Here is a 22,570-nt window from a genome sequence, read left to right as displayed (position 1 = left end):
GACAGAGGGCTGCTGTGCCTCCTGTCATCATTAATGGACGTCTCTTTAATATGACCGCTCAGAGGAGAGGAGTTCTAATTTCTTTAACAGCCTGCTGCTTCCCCTCCTCTCTCCTCGACTCCCCTCCTCGGCTCCTCTGTTCGCATCTCCTGTGGGTGGGACTAAGACACAAGGATAGGAGTCGAGGAGGGGAATCTCACAAATGAGATACGGCCTAAGACTAGCTGGTCCATAGTAAAGGTCAGTCCACCTTAAATGAGCAGTGGGTGATCAGCAGGTGAAAGGCAGGACACGGGAACTTGGTCCTGAGGAGATGTAACGATTATTAAACAAGAAAGTTGTCGAGTCAAGGGGTCAAAGAAATGAACATTTGTGATTATTAGCGAATCGGTTGCAAGTGGGTGAAATCAGGCTTAGGGGGTAACTAAAACCAAAACTAAGGAGCTCATTGTTGATTTCAGGAGGACAAAAAAGGAAGTCCATCTCCCCCTCCACAACCATGGAGAAGCAGTGGAGAGCGTGGAGGACCTACGGTTCCTTGGAGTCAATATCTCCAATAATTTCACTTGGACCTCAAACCTGGTGAAAAAGGCACAGCAGAGACTGTTTTTCCTGAGGAAACTGAGACAGCAGGCTTCCACAAAAACTGCTGGTAAACTTCTATCGGTCGACTATTGAAAGCACCCTGACCAGCTGCATAACTGTGTGGTACACCAGCTGCACAGCCGCAGAGCGGAAGGACCTGCAACGGGTGGTGAAGGCTGCTCAGCGCATCGTTGGGACTGAGCTGCCCAACCTTAACAACATCTACAAAAGTCGACTGCAGAAGAAAGCCAGCAGTATCATCAGAGACATCACTAACTATTTATATTTAAACATTGTAGCTTTTCTTTATTAAATAATCTTTAAAAATGTATTTTAACATTCTGATAAAGTGCATTTAAGTGATGACCCTGATTATTACTACTATCTCTGCTTTATCACTGCTTTTATGGATGTGTTCTTATTTATGTACTGCAGTGAGAGAAGCCAACTGAATTTCGTTACACTGATGTGTGATGACAATAAAATATTCTATTATATTCTAACGTATTACATTAGGTCATCAGGATACAAAATAAGCAAATGTGTTCCATTACAGTTACAGAAGCAAAAACAATCAGATAACAGGTATATTTATGTAAAAGAGGGTTTATTAGCAGGATAGCAATGATACAAAACATTTAGATATAAAGAACAATACATCATATCATCCTATATCTGCATATGGAAACTTAGAGCCCTTAATCCACAATAAAATGGTTCATCAACAGTCAGTGGTTTAACATATTAATCAGAAAATCAGTATAACAAAAACATTAAACATATTGTCCACTTATGTTGATAAAGATGGAGTTCATGTAAGTCATATATGAATGTTGTGCAACAATGTTGATCCAGTCAGGCAAATTTTCTCATGTGTGAACTGTCATAAGAATTATTCATTGTCCTCTCCATCAGCTTCTGTTTCCATGTGTTCAGCTGAGCTGCTGATTGGAGGTTCTGCCTCTCAGTTATCCTCAGTTTGAATTTCATTAAGCTGTGAGGACTGACGACCAACACATTTGTGTTTATTGAAAATATTAGTTTATTACATCTTAAGAAGCCCTCAGACGCTGTTGCTTGCAGATGTTGTGGTTTCGGCCCCATCGGCGGGTCTGTGGGGCTTAAGAGGCTTTGAGGACTGACGACCAACACACTTGTGTCTTTTGAAACAATTACGCCATTTAAATCTTTTGTCACAAACATTGCAGCTGTATATTTCCTCTCCTGTGTGGACTCTCATGTGTGCCTTTAAACTTCCACTCCGTGAATAAGCTTTCTTACAGACTGAGCAGCTGTGTGGTTTCTCTCCTGTGTGGACTGTCATGTGTCTCTTTAAAACTATATGCTGTGAAAAAGCTTTCTTACAGACTGAGCAGCTGTGTGATTTCTCTCCTGTGTGGACTCTCATGTGTTCCTTTAAATGTCCACTCTGTGAAAAAGCTCTCTTACAGACGGAGCAGCTGTGTGGTTTCTCTCCTCTGTGGACTCTCATGTGTTTTTTTAAACTTCCACTCTGTGAATAAGCTTTCTTACAGACTGAGCAACTGTGTGGTTTCTCTCCTGTGTGGACTCTCATGTGTGCCTTTAAACTTCCACTCTGTGAATACGCTTTCTTACAGACTGAGCAGCTGTGTGGTTTCTCTCCTGTGTGGACTCTCATGTGTGCCTTTAAATTTCCACTCCGTGAATAAGCTTTCTTACAGACTGAGCAGTTGTGTGGTTTCTCTCCTGTGTGGACTGTCATGTGTCTCTTTAAAACTATATTCTGTGAAAAAGCTTTCTTACAGACTGAGCAGCTGTGTGGTTTCACTCCTGTGTGGACTCTCATGTGTTTTTTTAAATTTCCACTCTGTGAAAAAGCTTCCTTACAGACTGAGCATCTATATGGTTTCTCTCCTGTGTGGACTCTCATGTGTGCCTTTAAATTTCCACTCAGTGAAAAAGCTTTCTTACAGACTGAGCAGCTGAATGGTTTCTTTTCAGCACTACGTCGTGGATCACTGACAGATTCATGTCTATTTTTCAGTGAGTTTGAGCCTGATGCAGGTTCTCTGGTCTCCTTCCAATCAGCACTGTCTTCTGTGTCAGGTTCAGAAGAGTCTCCATTGTCGTCCTCAGTCTTTGGTTGTAAACTGCTCTCTGGATCTGAGTTCCTGGCTGGTTCTGGTCCTCGACAGTCATCTCCATCAGCTTCTGTTTCCATGTGTTCAGTTTGTCTTTGATGAGGCTGTGAGGACTGATGTTTCTCTTTATCATCTTCACTCTTCACAGGATCAGGAGTGAAAGTGGACTTGGTAATATCAGTCTCCTCCAGCTCCTGAAGCTGCTCTCCCTCCTGATTGATCCGGAGTTCCTCCTGTTCCTGCTTAATGTGTGGGGGGGGCTCTGGGTCCTCCTGGTCCAGACTGGTGCTCCACTCCTGCTGGTCAGGGAGAACCTCTTCTTTAACCACCACCAGCTGCTGGACGTCTGCAGGAAACAGGAAACACAGTCAGAAAAAACTGTTAAGTGTTAGCATTTAAAAATCTAATCACCATTAAAACGGGAGACATTTTTCAGCCCTAATAATGCCTTTGTTTTTATACTTTAATATTGTCTTTCTTAGTCCCACCTATTGTTTATTTTTGTTGGCTCAATTCACCTTAGCCCAGCCCCTTTCCACTTCCAGTTAAAAATGAAAAGGGGTTATTTCTTCTGGTTTAGAACTAGCTGCAATGTAAACAATAAATTGTATTTGGGATCGTTCACAGCTACACCACGCCTATAGAATGGCAATACTAAAAATATATTGTAGGGCCATACCTATACAAAACATGTCTGTGAAGTTCTTTGCTTAAAATACCAAACAGATCACCCATTGTAGCCATGCCTCAAACCCCTCTATTACAGCGCTGTTCCAAAAAGGCTGATTCTGTGACCGTAGCTTTAAATGGAACAGCTGCTGCTAGCCACGCCCCTTTGTAGCGTGCAGTTTACCCCTGCTAAGAGAGTTTTCTACCGGGAGAAACTCAGCCGTGATTAAATGCCATATTATGTTCCAAACCACTTCAAGCATTATTTCTGAAACAGTACACTGTAAAAAAGGATTTGATCATTAAGTTATTGTAACTTTTTTCTTTAAGTTCCTTTCACTTAATATATCAATTTATGCAATTTCTACTTAATTTCACAAGTTGCTATTATTTCAACTCAGCTTTGTAAGCCAGCTCAATGACCTGTAAATTATATTAAGTCAATTTGACTGAACAGTGAGAGTTGTGATTTGTATTGTTCTACAACTTTCCATGACATATTCCTGTGCGGTGAAAATAGTCCCGGTCTTGTAGTTGTTTTCATTGAATGAAGGCATTTAACAGGGACATGCGTTTTTTTGTGAACCACCGGGTTTCGATTCGCCATTATCAAAAGAAGAACTTCAACCTGACAGATTGATGATGACTACGAAAAGCAAAGCGGCAGATGATTACGTTTTTTTTTAAAGTGATGTGACAGTAAACATGACCTACCAAGTAATGGGTGCGCACTGCGCAGATATTTTCGGCTGATGAACCACTGACGGACAGGCAAAGTGAGGTGAGTGGTTGCATATTTAACGGTTTCAGGCAAGACGAAAAGTAGCTAAATGGAGTTAAATCAACACCTAACTGGTGTTTCAATATTTATAAAGACACTTTATTTGAGGGCAGAGTGTGAATGAAAATGTCAGTTCACCAAGCAAACATTACAGGATTATGTTTCACAAAACATTTATAAAATAAATAAGCCTCAAGCATTCACACTCTTATTTATAACGCAGGGCTCGACAGTAACGGTTGCCAGGTTGCCATTTGCAACCATTCAGAAAAATTGTTAACCACTTCTTGGCCTTTGGTTGCCATCAGTGGCAACCACTTTTTAACATGAAGAAATAAGGACAGCAAACAGCTAAATGTGCACCCCAAAATAGATAAATGTTAATTATTTGTTGTATTAAGAGTGATATTTAATTATTGTTGTGACCAGTCGGAACCTGATACTTAAGTCGCACGTGCATTGGTGTGATTACGGAGCCAGAAAGCGATGCACGTTTACTCGCGTGCGCTGTGCGCCGTGTGTTTGTTTTACAAAAAATGGCGAAGCAAATTAAGTTGTTTGACTGTGGGGTAAAAAGTTCGGCCAACCCGTTAACATCTACTACCAAAATAAAAGTGCAAAACGAAACTTTACCATAGAAAAATATTGGCATACAAATATAATCACTTCTATTAAAAGGTAACACATTTTAAATATAGTAAGACATATTAATAAATAATTTACAGCATTAATAAGTAATATCTAATTCTTAAATGTTTTCATTTATTTAACATTAGAAATGTATCCAAGACTTCAATGCTGAAGGGCCAATGGATCTATGGTGGGGATCAGCACAAAGGTCAAGAAAACCCACATTTGAAAGGGAGACAACGGATGACGAAACTAGCGACTTGCTCAATTCATTTGTGAGGGATCTGTGAAGAACATGACAACAGCTGCACTACTGGTGTTTTGTATACCAGCAATTGAGGGTGGACAAGTTTACTACCACTTTAGTTTCAAATAATTGTGTTAATTACTTAAAGTGGACCTATCATGCTATATTTGACAAATATATTGTAGGGCCATACCTATATAAAACATGTCTGTGAAGTTTTTTTTTCAAAATACCAAACAGATCATGCATTTTAGCCATGCCTCATTTCGCTCCATTTGCTCTTTTCCAGCCCGTGTTTTTGCAAGGACTGATTCTGTGACTGTAGCTTTAATGCAAATGAGCTGCAGCTGACCACGCCCCCCTGCAGGAGAGGGGGGCGTGCTCTGATCAGCTGGGCTCTCAGAAGAGGGGGAGGAAAAGAGAGGCTCCGTCCTCCGTGTTTTATTCTTATATGATTATATAGAGGTGGGTGTTTTACAGAGAGAATTACAGCGAGGGAGGGATTGCATTGAATTACATCAGCAGGAGCAAACGCTTGCCTCGGGGAGGGAGAAAAAGAGCCAGAGCGTCCACAGCGGAGAATAAACAGAAGGGCAACCATGGCAACCATGCGCGGGAAGTCTTCTTCGCTGCTTTTGTGGCAGACTACAGCGCCACTTACAGGCCTGGCATATGTACTACAGCGTCTCCAGCGCTCTCGAGCGGCAATGGCCGTGGCCCACCCCCCATTCCCCTGATAGGTGGAAAGTTGCCCATATAGGCGGAGCACCCCGTTTCTGACGTCAGAACAATTTCAAATCTGTATCAGTTTTTATCAGATCCGTTGCAGCCCCGTTTTTAGGGATTTGTGTATGGAGGAAAAGAGAGGGGGTTGTGTTCTCTGACACTTGGTGAGTTCCCTGACACACCGGGGACACATATTGATGTATAAAAGATGTACAAAAGTGCATTTTGCATGATAGGTCCCCTTTAATGTAAAGCATTTGAACATTATTTTGTGTCACATTTTCATTATTAAGTTGATGTATAACTGTATAGTATCTTAATTATTTAAAATATAAGGTGACTAAAAATGGCAACCGTATTTTCAGTTTTGGCAAACAAAAGCTGATGCCTGGTTGCCAGCCTGGCAACCACTTTTAAAAGTTAGCGTTGAGCCCTGTAACGCTTGTGATTTTTTAAAGTTTTGAATGGTAACTGCCTATGTTTGTAGCTTGATTTAGAGAGGTTGTGTTTGTTCGTTCCAGTAATTAGCTGTGTCCCGGCTATCGGTTCAGCTAAATTGGCAAGTTTCGGAGAGGTTGTGTGTATTCGTGCCAGTAATTAGCCGTGTCCTGGCTCTCTGAATTGTAGCTTATTAGCCCCTGCTATGTTCTGAAAGCTGGGCCATTGCTGTGAAGTGGAACTTGCAACTTTTTTCTGGTTCAGCTCGCGCTAAACCTGCCCAGATACAGAGGGGGTGCCTCGCGCCATTGAACGAGTAAAATGCTAAATGTGTTCAGAAATAGCATTCATATTGTGTATGAATGCTATTTTTTACTCTTGAAATGGGGGAAACAAATTTGTATTTCTGTTGTTTTAGAAAATATTTTATAGAAAAGAAAGGAATATATTTAGTTTATTTCATCGAAATACGGTGCGCATAAACCACATGTCCCACAATGCATCTACTTCTGTGACCTGCGCATTGAAGCGTCTTAATATCAGCCGTTTGTAGCAGCGGGAACAGTCCGTGCTGTAACTGTTGTACTTGTGTGCATCTTATTCTTTGTCATGTTCTCAGTTCCTATTACTTTATTAAGGTCTGCTTCATAATGTACTTACACGATTGTTCTCTATTTCAGGTGCAGATTTAGAAGATTTACATTTTGCTGCAACTGGATGAAGTGGACTTGCAAGTTGTGATGCTCATTTTAAGTTTCTTATTAGTATCGTGTGCCTCTACAGTGACATGTTTCCATGTTGTGACATTACATTCTTGAATCTTTATGTGTTTAAAAATAAAAAAGTTTTAGGTTAATGACGAGTGTATTGGTGAATTCATTTTAATATGTTGGAAGTGTGTCACAAAGAAACTTGTACTTTAAGAGGACATTTAATGTTCATTTCAGTATTTAGTTTCTCTACTGGGACATGTCTCCATGCTTTATGCTGTATGAATGCTTGTTGTCTTCTCCTGAGTGTGTACGTCTCTTGTTGCTTTTTGTATTTTTGATGGCACCTTAAAAAAAAGGAGTAGCTCTACTCATCTCATTGTACCTGTATAATGACAATAAAGGATTCTATTCTTCTTTAATGTTCAAAAAGCTCTTTATTTTTCTCATACATCAGCAAACATCTCAAACCCTGTGACAACGCCACCTCATCCTTCACCACCGAACATTGCAACTCCTTCCTCTCGTTTTTCCAAACCAAAATCAGCAACATTTACAGCAATCTGACACCCTCATCAGCACCCCCCACCTCCCCTCCTGGCTCCCCCCCCCCTTCACCTCACAGCCCCTGTCCCACTTCTCCCCTGTGACCCCCATGCAACTGTCCGACTTCATGACTGGAATTAACTCCACCTGCACACTTGCCCCAATGCCCTCCAAATGTGTTAAAGAGACCTGCCATCTTCCAATTCATCGCCACCATCATTAACTCCTCCCTCAGATCTGGATCAGTTACCCCCTCTCTCAAACTGGCTGCTGTCAAACCCATTCTCAAAAGACCTGGACTCAAACCTTACATCGTGTCCAACTTCCGGCCCATCTCAAATCTCCCCTTTCTGTCAAAAATACTTGAACGTGTCATTGCCTCACAACTAAAATCCCACCTCAGCTCCAATTACCTCAGAGTTTCAGTTAGACTTTTTTTTGCCGGTCAACATGTCCGTTAAAGTTGAAATCTTCCGGACAAAATTAGAAAGGTGCCGGTCAAAGGTCTTCTTTGTTATTTATTGAGCTTTAAAACAAATGAATAATGACTCTATATAATCATATAAGAATAAAACACGGAGGACAGAGATCTCTTTTTCTCCCCCTCTTCTGACAGCCGAGCAGCTGATCTTAGAGCAGGGGGCGTGGTCAGCTGCAGCTCATTTGCATTAAAGCTATGTCACAGAATCAGCCCTTGCAAAAACAGGGCTGGAAAGAGCAAATCGAGCGAAATGAGGCATGGCTAAAATGCATGATCTGTTTGGTATTTTGAAAAAAACACTTCACAGACATGTTTTATATAGGTATGGCCCTACAATATATTGTTCAAATATAGCATGATAGGTCCACTTTAAGTAAAAGTATACTGCAGGTAGGCCTGTCGCGATAATCGTTAAATTGACTTATCGTACGATAAATACAAATGGACTCGATAACTTTTCTGAGCTCGATTAATTGCCGTTTACATAAGGATGTGACCAGCATTTTAGCCAGGAGCGCTGTGGCTGCCAGGAGCGCTGTGGCTGCCGGCCACGCGCGCTGTGAGGGGCGGGGCTGACACACAGCCAGGTCAGGACACTCCGTGTGCACGTGCAGCAGCGTAGCAGCCAAATTATTAATATATCGAAAAGCGGGAGACAACGTGTGCCTTACTCGCGGGGAATTTAAAGTGAAATGGAATTGGTTACAAAACCACAAAACCAAAAAACTACACATCTCGATTCTCCGGTGTGGCAGTATTTTAGATTTAAAGTGAACCTATCATGCTATATTTAAATGATATATTGTAGGGCCATACCTATATAAGGTATATTTATACGTTTCTGTTTTCAAAATACCAAACAGATCATGCATTTTAGCCATGCCTCATTTCGCTCTATGTGCTGTTTGCTGTCTACGGGGATGATTCTGTGAGCTGCAGCTGACCACGCCCCCCTGCAGGAGAGGGTAGCCGTGCTCTGATCAGCTGCTGGGCTGTCAGAAGAGGGGGAGAAAAAGAGATCTCCGTCCTCCGTGTTTTATTATATAGAGTCGTTATTTATTTGTTTTAAAGCTCAATAAATAACAAAGAAGACCTTTGACCGGCACTTTTCTAATTTTGTCCGGAAGATTTAAACTTTAACGGACATCTTGACCGGCGAAAGAAACTGAAACTCTGCCGCACGGTCCCCTCGTTCCTTGGAAGAGGCGGGTGTTTGTCATCTGCTGGTGGACTAACCGGAGAGAATTACAGTGCTTGCCTCGACGGGGAGGGATTGCATTGAATTGAAGCAGCGGGAGCAAACGCTTGCCTCGGGGAGGGGAGAAAAAAGCCACAGCGGAGAATAAACAGAAGGGTAACCATGGTAACTATGGGCGGGAAGTCTGCTTCGCTGCTTTTGTGGCAGACTACAGCGCCACTTACAGGCCTGGCATATGTACTACAGCATCTCCAGCGCTTTCGAGCGGCAATGGCCGGCCGTGGCCCAACCCCACATTCCCCTGATAGGTGGAGAGTTGGCCCAATAGCCGTAGCGCCACCGTCCTGACGTCCGGACAGTGTTCAAATCTGGATCAGTTTTTATCAGATCCGTTGCAGCCCCTTTTTTAGAGATTTGGGTATGGAGGAAAATAGAGAGGGTTGTGTTTTCTGACACTTGGTGAGTTCCCTGGAACACCGGGGACACATATTCATGTATAAAAGACGTACAAACGTGCATTTTCCATGATAGGTCCCCTTTAAGCCAAATCAACGAGGCGAACCTACGGACTTGAATGAGCCGGGCTCAATTAATCGTATTTTAAAATCGCGATTACGATTATGGCTTGCAACGATTACGAAAACAACGTAATCGAAATAAAACGATTCTTTTTTTATTATTACTTTTTTTTTTTTTTTTCAGTTGAATTATACTTCAAGTTCAGGGTAATCAACTGTTAAAAACATACTGTTCAAATGTATTTTCTCCAATAAATTGATGTTTTCAAAGTAAATGGATAATTGTTTTTAATAATCGTGATATCAATTATTGACCCAAATAATCGAGATTATGATTTTTGCCATAATCGAGCAGCCCTAGTCTTCAGTACAGGTGGCAATATTGTCACCTGCCTGTGCTCAGGCCTTTTGCATACTAGTTCCCCTTTAAGTAAAAGTACTTAAAAGTATTCTCAGAAACATGTACAGCACCTTCTTATGTAAAAGTAATGATACTGCAATAAAATGTTCCCTGTCAGTGTTTGATTTATGATGTTTCTTGATTATTGTCAGTGTCGCATTTTACTGCTGTACATGTTTAAGGTTGCACTTCTATAAATGATGATAGAAGAGGGAACCCAGCAATCTGAATACACCCAAAATGTAATTTTGTATTTCTTGTCTCAAGATGAAAAAATAAATACATACTATATACATATATTTAACAATGAATTCATCATTAAAAAATACATTTATAAATGGGGAACATTAAAAAACAAGAGAGATAAATAGTGGAACAACTGCAAAAGGAAACATTTATTATTTTATGAATTAAATATTTTCTACATTTATTTTTTATATTATATATATACTTTTTGGTCAATATAATTGCATGATAATTCATTTATTAATCCCTTATATGAAATGTATTCACTTGTCTTTAAATCAAAGAAATTATTTTTCAGCTTAAAAAAAGAGTTGAAAGTGTTAATAAAATGAGAGCATTTTGGGCGGGCCTTAGACCGCTGCAGTGCTCACATGAACCAACACAGAACATAAGTGGGGGGGACAGAAACATGGAGAAAGGTACCAAACTCTTACATGGACATTTGTAATCTGTTCCAGGCGTTGAGATTGACAAGAAATATTTGAAATGCTATTCTGTAAAGGGAATAGGCCTACTACTGTTAAAATAATCTTATGTTTAAAATAAAAGTGCGCAAAAAACACATTTTGAATACATTATTGAATTGTGTGCATAACAATGCAATTAATCGCAGAAAATCCTTTGATTAATCATGATTAAAATGTGTAATCGTTGCCCAGCAATAATAAATAGACTTAAGTGTTACCAAAGACTTTAACGTGTTACCAAAGAGTTTAAAGCAGGTGTGTCCAAACTTTTTTCACAGAGGGCCACATACAGAAAAATATACGAAGGGCTGGGCCACTCATAAAGGTGAGGTATAGAGTGGCGAAGTCCCTCCCCTTCCGGTGGACCTCCATGGGACCTTATTTCGGAAAAATTATGTATTGAAGTCAATGGAGAGAGAAAGATTATCTTTCGATCCCGTTTTAATTGTGCCACGAATTACACATATGATGTTTGTCAATTTAAAAGATAATTTTCCAAGTCAAAAAAAAAAAAATGTGTCGTAAAACTGTGAAGTAACACATTTGTTTGTGTGAAACGCTCAATGAACTACATCTCTGGTCTCACAGAACAACACACGTCACCAAGATGGCCGTCACTACTGTCTTGTCAACAAAACGATTGACTACCCTCACTATCACCACAATGAAACACGTCCGGAAGAAGGTCATGCAAAGCTGCCTGCCTGCCTGCCTTCCTTTGATTCTCTCTGAACTGCCTGGTCTTTTTAATGTTTAATGTCAACCATTTGTGCAGATAGCATGAAGTAGAGAAGATCGCCGATGCTAGCGTCAGCGTTAGCATTTCTCCCCCGGGCTTAAATTGTGTATTATAGAATGATCACACCGGTGTGACAGTACTCTTCAAAGGGTTCACGAAATATGACTACTACTATTACTGTTTAACATTTTGGGTTACTTAATGTTACTTCATGTTAAGGCTAATAAAAATGACAAGGCTGTAATGCTAACTAACGTGCTAGCTACTAGCTAGCTTGATACAACCTGGTACTAAGCACACAGGCATCTTGTTAAAGTTATCTTATCTTAGCCAGCGCCATATAGATAGATTCTATCTATATGGCACTGATCTTAGCTATCTCTTAGTGGAGGAAAGCAATTGTGACATCACTTACGCGACTCTGGGATTTGTAGTCTGTCTAGTTGCGTATTTTTCATAGTCTTATATTTCAACAGTTTTACGACAAACTGTGACTTTTTTTACATGGAAATAATTTGTTAAGATTGACAAACATCATATGTGTAATTCATGGCACAATTCAAACGGGATCGAAAGATAAGTTTTCTCTCTCCATTGACTTCAATACATTATTTTTCCGAAATAAGGTCCCATGGACCGGAAGTAGATGGACGTGACTTCGCCACTCTATATCGCCTCGTAAGTTAAGTTATAAGTTATCAAAATGTAGCTAAATTAGGCTTGATAAATGAATATGTTTTAAGAAAAAAACAGCCTACATCACAGCTCTCTCTATCGGGTTTCATTTATCTTGTTGGCAGCTCATCCCTTAAAAACAGAAGTCTCAGAGTGATTATAATAACATGAAATATGAAGGGTCTATTTCAAGCTTGTTATGTAAATAAGTTATTAGGCTTCTTCATCAACTAAGATTTGTTAGAACATTTTATCAACATGAATTGACTGAATTTATTTAAAAAGTGAGCTTATTAACACATGAACACTAGTGTGTAATATGGTTGTACATATATATTTAAGAAGTACAATATGAGAAAAGCACACGTTTCATTTGTGGGCCATATTTCATTTTACTTTTTGAATTAGCTGAGGGCCGGTGTTGTATCAAATTATGCACCCCCCATCATGAAATGCCCCCCTTGTCACGGGAACGCGCATTTCTAAATGACACGTTTACACCTTAAAACGATGTTTAAAACGAAAAGTAAACGTTCAGGGTTTTTAATTAATGGTAATTTTCAGACTGTGAGTTGTTTAGTGGTAGCTCATATAGTCTTGATTCTTGTGGTTAAACTTTTCGCTCCGTATTTGATGGTAGTGGTGTCGAAATTCATTCGTCAGTTCCTTTTCAGTTTTTGTTTTTTTTAATCTTTTTTGTTTTCTTATTATTGTTAGGTCCTGTCTGTTTACACGTGCTTTAAAATGTATCGTTTAATTTTACATATTTGTCATATAATAATCAAAATATATGTTTACAAATGTTATATAGTCTTTGTCAGCATATTTTTGCCACGTTATGCACCCCTTGCTATCTTACAAAATAAAAGTGTCACATTCATGAAACTTGCTCCATTCATTGGTACGAGTCCTACAACTATACCCTAAAAAATGCTTGAGGGTGGAAATAATAGAAACATCTTTTTGGGTGGGGTGCATTTTATGACAGGCCTGGTTATCACAATATGCCCCCCCTTAATATCTTACAAAATAAAAAGGGTCACATGCATGAAACTTGCTCCATTCATTGGTACTAGTCCTACAACTATACCCTGAAAAATGCTTGAGGGTGGGAATAATAGAAACATATTTTTGGGTGGGGTGCATTTTATGACAGGCCTGGTTTATCATCCGAGTCAGAAATTAAAAAAAATTGGAGTCAGGGCAAGTCCTGCAATTGTCCAACACATGTACATACACACAGTAATTAATAATACATGTTGAACGAAATAAAGTGACATATTATCCATACTAAAATTGTGTACATTATCACATAAAATAAACATTCATTTTGAAGATTAGAGTCCAGTGACATGGTAAGCAATCAAAGTCAGTGTGAACAACATGTCATATTCATCTTTAAAACTTGTGTTGTGTTCGAAAGCTGTTACCATTCATGGTGTTCGCGGGTCAATTTTGACCCATGATTTATCTCCATCTCCAAAACACTCCAAAATAATGACCAAACAATCCTGTTGTAATTTAAAGGTTATGATGGAGTTAAAACAATATTGGACGATAGTCATTATTTTGGAGTGAATGTTTATTTTATGTGTGATAATGTACACAATTTTAGTATGGATAATATGTCACTTTATTTCTTTATTTCATTCAACATTTATTATTAATTACTGTGTGTATGTACATGTGTTGGACAATTGCAGGACTTGCCCTCACTCCAATTTTTTTTTTTTTCTGACTCGGATGATAAACCAGGCCTGTCATAAAATGCACCCTACCCAAAAATATGTTTCTATTATTCCCACCCTCAAGCATTTTTCAGGGTATAGTTGTAGGACTAGTACCAATGAATGGAGCAAGTTTCATGAATGTGACACTTGTATTTGTAAGATAGCAAGGGGGGGCATATTGTGATAACCAGGCCTGTCATAAAATGCACCCCACCCAAAAAGATGTTTGTATTATTCCCACCCTCAAGCATTTTTCAGGGTATAGTTGTAGGACTAGTACCAATGAATGGAGCAAGTTTCATGAATGTGACACTTGTATTTTGTAAGATAGCAAGGGGGGGCATATTGTGATAACCAGGCCGGTCATAAATTGCACCCCACCCAAAAAGATGTTTCTATTATTCCCACCCTCAAGCATTTTTCAGGGTATAGTTGTAAGACTTGTACCAATGAATGGAGCAAGTTTCATGAATGTGACACTTTTATTATGTAAGATAGCAAGGGGTGCATAACGTGGCAAAAATATGCTGACAAAGACTATGTAACATTTGTAAACATATATTTTGATTATTATATGACAAATATGTAAAATTAAACAATACATTTTAAAGCACGTGTATACAGACAGGACGTAACAATAATAAGAAAAAAAAGATTAAAAAAAACAAAAACTGAAAAGGAAGTGACGAATGAATTTCGACACCACTACCATCAAATACGGAGCGAAAAGTTTAACCACAAGAATCAAGACTATATGAGCTACCACTAAACAACTCAGTCTGAAAATTACCATTAATAAAAACCCTGAACGTTTACTTTTCGTTTTAAACATCGTTTTAAGGTGTAAACGTGTCATTTAGAAATGCGCGATTCCGTGACAAGGGGGGCATTTCATGATGGGGGGTGCATCATTTGACACAACACCGGCCCCCGGGCCGTAGTTTGGTCACCCCGGTTTAAAGTGTTAATTAAGAGTAAAGGGAACATACCTGCTCTGTGTATCCGAAGCTGAGGCTGTAAAACAGCGTCCAGTAGTTTCTGGAGTCTCTTGTTCTCCTCTTTTGAACGAGACAGCTCCTCCTCGTACTCTGCTACCGTTTTTTCAAACAGAGCAAATATCTCTTCAGTAGTGAGTCGCTGCTTCTTCAACGACAGCAGCATTTGGACTTTAATCATGTTTACTAGATCACCTTTTCCTGCAAACTCCGTTAAACACACTGTTTCTTTCTCTCCATCAAACTCTCAATCTGAGTAGTGTTGCCAACGTGTTTCCAGCTAGCATGCTAAGCTAGCTCCTATAGTCCGAGGTAAACGCTCCAGAAAAAAGAGCACACAGTCCAATCGGAGGTTTATCCAAACACACAGATGATGGATCAGTAGTGCTGGAGCTCAGGAACACAGAGAGAGAGAACCGTAGCGACGAGACGCCACCTGGACCCAGTGTGACTACCCGATCTGAATCCCTGCCCGATTTAAATTGCGCAATGCGCATGTGCGAGATGGTCCGCCATATTGGACAACTACATACGGCAAATCAAATAGGACACTTGACACAGTGGCGTTTGGTAAAGCAGAAAAAGAAAAGTAAAAAAAAAACGACAATATTAATCTGAACGAGAGAGTTGAGTTATTGTTATTACAACGTGACTTCACTATTATTTAACAACGTCCTTTTATTGGGTTAAGTACATTCTCAGAATAAGTGAGAAATGGATTTAACTTCTGTTAGACAGCTATCATACTGAAGAAATATTTACTGTGAATGTATGCAAAAAGGTATGGCATTAATAATGTATATCTAATTACATTAACTGTGAATGTCTTTCATTTTATTAATTAAATACAATTACATAAAACATTTTCCATAAAAAAGTTGATTTAAGAACAAATCTCTGTTATTAGATCAGTATTTTTCTTATATGTCTATTATAGCTACATTTGAAAGATCTTTACCAGCTTTGGAATTATATATAGCAATGCAAATCGGGCAACCGTTTAAGTTTAAAACTCGTGCATGCGCAATGCATATTGGGCAGCCGTCTCGACGTCAAGTGTCCTATTTGGGTTGCCCTACACTGAAAAAAACGGGGAGTAAGATTTTTTTTTAATTATTATTAAGTATCAATCATCAAATGCCATTCTTATTCAATAAAACTGTTTTACACTAAGGCGGCTACTACAAAACATGAAACAGTAGACACTTTTAAACAACACATTTTGTTTTCTTCTGTTACATACATACATGCCATGATTAATCTACAGTTTACAATGATTTTAACAAATACTGTTCGGGTCTCCAGTGACCCGTTTCAAGTTAAAATTATATAATAACTACTCTCTAGTTTTTTTTATCGCTTCATGATATCCTCCACAACAGCTATATAAACACTACAAAACTGATTTTGACAATTTTAGCCAAGTCTGAAGGTCTCTAAAAAAAAAAAAGTATAATTTGGTGTTCGGGTCTGTGAAGACCCAGCAGAATTGTTGTGGGTGACTCTGGGTCAAATTTGTCCCAATCAAGATTCATCTTTGACTTTAGACACCCCACCCCCACCCCCTTCATCAACTGCAACAATACTTTTTTCGCAACATGCACCTGGTCTCCCATCCCTCTGGTCCCCCTCCCCCCACAGGAACTCCACCTTTCACAAAGAATATGTACACTAACACTTGAACCTGAACACACACATGCACGTGGGCAATATGTGGTGTAATGTGTTGTGGAACCATTACAACAGGATTGTCCGGTTATGAATGCATAATAAGTTAGTTATGATGTAGTTAAAACCATATTGGATGATAGTCATTATTTTTGAGTGTTTTGAACATGATAAATCATGGGTCAAAATTGACCCGCGAACACCATGAACGGTAACAGCTTTCGAACACAACACAAGGGTTAAGTAAAACATATTCATACCACACTGTAATAATACTCTATTACAAGTGAAAGTCTGGTAATGAAAATGTTACTTAAGTAAAACTATAATTAGCCAAATGCTGTTTGATTATTACATGTAAAAAGTACCCTGTAGTAAAAAATCCAATATTAACAAACAAAAACGTAATAGCTCAAGGATATTTTAACAATATTTAAATGTTTTGGTAAATTAAAAAACAGAACCTTATACTTTATAAACTCTATATAAGATAGTGAAGCACAAAGTACAATATTTCCCTTTGATTTGTAGTGGTGTATAAAGTGCAACCGAAATGAAATTCTCAAGTACCTCAAAATTCCACCACTGCTTATGCAAAAATGTGGACTTTCAAGAGAAATCTTGAGGAAATTAAGTTCAAGATGGATTTTTGAAAATGACAGAAGCGTATTTCAACTTTGATGTGTTACTTAAGTTCATTGCATGGATGATGCCTGTGAGCAGAAGGCAGGCATTCACCAAACATTTACACTCATCAAGCACCTCCGATCCCTCGATGAATATGGACACGTTGGGAGGTGTGGCGTCTTCTTTTGCTGAACTTCATCATGGGGGACATGGATCTTCACAACACTCAGCATAGTCCTTTTTCGACGATATCTTTGCCTCCATTCTGTCAAAACATGTAAATCAGTGTTAACATACAATACTGTAAACTTTTCTGTGAATTTACTAAGACTGATTGGGTTGAGCTAGCTATTTAATTCAGTGTTTAAGTAGCCATTGATTTTACATGTTCTTTTTAAGCAGAGGGGATGGGGTAAGCTTCAAACGGTTCAAAGGGCTTTATTATCATATGCACATTAGCTACTCTGTGGATATGGGAATTTATATTAACTCTTATTTGTTATGGTCAAAGTATGACTACAAGTAAGAAAGCTCAGTTTATTAACTGTTTGCTTTGTTCCAAACAGGAAGTAAACCTGATAAAATAATTGGGTTCTAGGCTCAAACTATCAATTCTCCTGAAAAACCCATTTTGAATCAGAATATTAAACATTTAAATTGAGTAAGTTTGAAAATATAAATAAATATTACACAGTAAAATGTATGTAAAAAAAAAGTACTTTATCTAAATGTTAACTTAAAAACTGGAGACTGAAGAGGTTTTTCACATAATGGCAAGATTAACTTACCTTTAGAGAATAGAGATATCCATGTACAAACAGAACAGCAGACACACAAATCAAGCAGAACATTTACCTGGTACTCTTTAATCAGCTCCTTTGCAGACTCTTCCAGAAGCTCCATCAGGCGGGAGGACGGCTTCCGTCTAACTTCAACGTGGTGCTGTTGAACAGACATGTCAATGATTGTAGCGAACACACATAACTGTAAAAGATATTGGAGACAAAGATTATGCCTTAACTTCAATTTAACGTGCTACACCATATCCTAAATTTCCCCCAATCAGCTTTAGTAAAGCACCACCTGATTAGTACACCCCCTTCCTGTATATATACATTAGTATTAATTGTAGTAGGCACTGGATAATGGTCACTTCCTACAGTGGAGTTATTCAAAACAAGCCATTCGCATGTATGAACCAAACAGTTTGACACTAATGTCAGATCCCGGCATGATACTTTCCCCCTGTGCACATCTACTCTTGTGCCATGTCCATCATTAAGGCATACTAGTGTTCTTTCCTCCAGCCTTTTTTCCACTATATTTCCGTTACTGTCTATATGGTCGCTGCCCCATAAACTGTTGTGTGCATTGAACACCATATTTCCTTAATATGTTTAATGCCTGCTATTTCTTTAAATATGTCAGTGGTTAGATTTTGACATGGGTTGTATAAATTGATTATCCTAATGTTATCTTGTTTTCTAGGGTTGCAGATTTCCACTATAATACTCTCTATATCATCAGGAGATTGCACCTCCCTATATGCCACACCATCTATCATGCCTTATACAGCTAAATCCCGGAATGACAAAGTCTAATTGAGGTTGTAACCAGGTTTCTTGCACACGTATTACCTCAGGGACCACCTCTAGATCATATATATATTTCTTGAATTCCTGACCATTAGCTATGAGGCTTCTTGCGTTCCACTGTAGTATGTGCAGCACCATGATTAAGGATCTAACCCTCATCCTGAATTTCATTTTCCCCAACTCCATTTATAGCTAGCATTGCATGTATCTGGTCTGCTTTAATATATTTAATGTCAAGGAATTGTCCAGCTGCCTCCACAATGGCTTTGATTCTATCACTTTTATATTTTAGCTGTAATGCAACATTTATAGTATGACATATGAAGACCACAAAATTCACCTTTTTCACTCATAGACAATCATCATCCTCTTTACTCTTGGTGGCGCTGTGGGGTTGGATTTGAAGATTACTTTTTGGTGTGTTCCTGCCATTTTGTATTGTAATTCTCTGCTCCATTCCACTAGGGGTCTTATTAGGCGCGTTCACACCGGAGTACTTTGGAGTACTTTTCCCACAATAGTTCATCAGAACTACGATATATTTGCGTTCACACCAAAAAGCCCCAGGAACTAAAGTAGTTCAAATTAGTTCGTCTGACCCGCTTTTCAGTCCCTGCTAGAGAGCAGGGACTGTCGTGGGAGAAAATAGTTTGTACGTCTGATTGGCTGTGCGGAATGCAAACCATGCCCGTTTGACTCTGAATTTTTTTTTGCAATTGTATTTGCTCGCTTCGGGCCAGCGCACCCGAAGAGATTACTTTTGTGAAAGCAGTTATTATAGCAACACTAAATAAATCATCGGAGTGGTGGAGTGATGAGGATGTGTCGGCGCTTCTGGCGATTTACTCGGAGGACGCGAAGCGCCGCATTCAGAAGCTTCTACTGAATGCAGTTTCCGTGGATCAGCAAAGTTAGCAGACCTGGCAAAGTCATGTCGGGACGACTACGAAGGTAAAATAAAATACATGCACTGCACTGTTTTAATCTGCACAATACTGGTCTTAGATGTACTTTTATTTGCTCAGTAGATCGAGCTAGCCATGCTAGAACTAGGTCCAAGCTGGCTAACAACATCTAGCTAGCTAGCTATTCTCAGCCGTCCCCGCTATGAACACGTTTTGACTTGTGAATAAGTGTGCAATGTTCTGTAATTTGCTTCACTAACTCATGGCACTAATCGTGTGTTTCAGGCGAGGTGTTTCTCTCAGGATTAGAAACTAGTTTTCCCCTCCGGGATAAAACGATAATATAACGTTAGCAATTAGCATGCTAGCTGGACATAATGCTACCTCTAACAATACATTGTAGTTGCTATAATTTCAAGTCATTTGCAACATTCATTCTACATGTTAATGGTAAAAGCTTAAACAGTTGATTACCTGCATGCCACAAAGACTGATGTTCTAATATTTTTGCACATTTAAGTAGAAATGTAATTGAAATTCTATTTATGTTTCCTTTTTTTTTTATATTGTTATAATTGTACTCAGCCATGTTATGTTAGATGTCAATCCACTTACACTGTAACTACTCTGGCCTTGAAAGAAGGTTACACATCTAACTGATGTCCACTAATCCCTATAAAACAAAGTTCAAGCATACATTAAGCACAAAACAATAAATAAGGGCACTTTGATATTTATTTTTTATTTGATATTATTTGATCCTATCTTATACCTGCACCATGTCCAATGTTGGACAATGTTGTCTCGTTGTTGCGATTAAACTGATCTTGTATCTTGCATATTTCACCTTAGGAAAGTGGGCACGCGATGACAGCTTCCTTGACACCATCATGGCGATGGACCGCCGTGCCATGGTCAGCAAGGAGAATGAGGACCTGCGTGCCAAGGAGATGCACGACGAACGGCTGCTGCATTCACACAAGGCCCAGGAATCGGACGACTAGCTGCTCATGGTGCCAGGTGGAGCAACAAAATACCTTTCAGGCTGGGCTTCTGGCAGTGCTAAGCGAGCTGATTAAATCCAACAGGCCTTCAATACAAAAATTAAGAAAAACTTGTCGTCGTTGATAAACTGTACAATGACTTGTTGGGAGGCGTGTGGTGCAGTGGTCTGGTGCGTTGGTGTTCGGATCAGGGGAGCACAGGTTCAAACCCCACTGCAGTCAGGATGTTGTTGTGTCCCTGGGCAAGACACTTCACCCCAAATTGCCTACACCTGGGACAGTTAATTTTGTATTATTGTGATTATATATATATGCCACTGTTATTAATACTGACACCTAACTTTGCACTAAGGTGTGTCTGCTGCTGAGCCTACCTATTGTTATTATATATATATATATATATATATTGCCACTGTTATTATATTGTTTTGATACTGACACTTATTGATCTGCTGCTGATAAATAAAAGAGAACCTACATGCACAGCACTAGCATCATGACTGTCTTTGTTTAAACCAGCAGCAGTGCAGCGGTACACAGACTAACCTGTGTGTGTGTAACGTAGTTCTTCAGGTGTGTATGCTTAACATGTATGTATTTATCACAGTAAAGATGGTATACAAAAGCTTTTTAAAGAGCTTTCAACCTCATCCCATTGTCTTTAACACACATTTAACATAATAATATACTCATATTAATATACAAATATACAGTATGAGTACTGTTTTGATACTGACATTTAATCTTTGCACTAAGGTGTGTCTGCACTATTGTAATTGTGTCTGTTGACTGTGGTAAATAAAAGAGAGAACCAAATGCACTGTACAAAAGATCAGCTTTATTGTCAATTTACAATTTCCATGCTGTTCAGATGCCTCATAAGGGCTGTGCGCGTGTCTTGCCCCGCGGCGATTTTTTTAGGTTGCTTCCAGGCGAAGTTGAAAAAGAGCCCTTGGACATTCGGAAATCTTTGATCCACTGCACATTGGTGTACGTTGGCACCACCTTCTCCCACCAGGCCGATGTTCTATTGTTCACCCAGAGAGAGCGCGGGACACGACGCATTCCGTAGTATTCGCATATCTGGAACACATACAAAGATACAAATTAGCCCTACATAACTCCATAAATCCTACATTAGATAGTATTAATGTGATTTAATGAATGTACCATTGCTGTTCTTTGGGCGTGATAACGGTCCTCAGCTGTCCTACAGCGAAACATGTCCATAGCGTGTGCTTTTCGTCGTCCAATCCTTTTGTTAAGGCTTCTTAACCGCCTTCGCCTCCGACTCAGCATTTCTATTGCATTTGATTGGTCGATCTGTATTTGTATTTGTGGCTGAGTTATTGGCTTAAATAACTCAGTTACGAAGCTGTATAACACGAGCACCAAAACGTCAACTCCATACCGTGTCTGAGGTCGGAAGGTAAACAGAAGCATACAGCGGAAGCGGAAGTTTTTTTTCTTCTTCTTCTCTCGGTTTTTTGGCGAATTGCAACTTTAAGGTGCATACCACCACCTACTGTACTCGCCGTGAAGTTGTTTGCGGCCTGCCAGTAAACCCAAAGCAGAAGAAGAAGAAGTGACGTCAGCGGCTCATTTGCCTAATCCATCCCCAGGAACTCATTTTGGTGTGAACGCGATCTGCTTTAGTTCATCAGAACTAACAGAGCTCTCATGAACTAAAGTTCTCATGAACTACTGTGAGAAAAGTACTTGGTGTGAACGCCCCTATTGATTGTTACTGTTCCCCTTGCTTTCTTTATTGCTTCTGCGTATGAAACTTTGTTTGTAATCTTGACTCTCTGCACCTCTCTGGCCTCTCTCTGCATTTGACATCCTCCAAACGCAGCACTGTGATCTC

At 39.3% G+C, this 22,570-nt stretch overlaps 1 protein-coding gene across 1 annotated transcript; it reads right to left on the bottom strand.

Annotated features, from left to right (window-relative positions):
* Nucleotides 1-1,976: 1,976 nt before the first annotated feature.
* On the bottom strand, nucleotides 1,977-22,333 carry LOC117478993 (zinc finger protein 79-like; the record flags this gene model as incomplete). The annotated part of the gene is made up of 6 exons (XM_034125991.1): nucleotides 22,303-22,333; nucleotides 15,716-15,720; nucleotides 14,899-15,049; nucleotides 2,504-3,054; nucleotides 2,111-2,335; nucleotides 1,977-2,027 (listed from the first exon to the last, which is right to left on the bottom strand). Coding segments are annotated over exons 1-6 (1,014 nt in total), but the record flags the coding sequence as incomplete, so codon positions are not given.
* Nucleotides 22,334-22,570: the final 237 nt, after the last annotated feature.

This window comes from Trematomus bernacchii, unplaced genomic scaffold (genome assembly GCF_902827165.1).
Source record: "Trematomus bernacchii unplaced genomic scaffold, fTreBer1.1, whole genome shotgun sequence".
NCBI lineage: Eukaryota > Metazoa > Chordata > Actinopteri > Perciformes > Nototheniidae > Trematomus > Trematomus bernacchii.
This window is presented reverse-complemented; position numbering and strand designations above follow the sequence as displayed.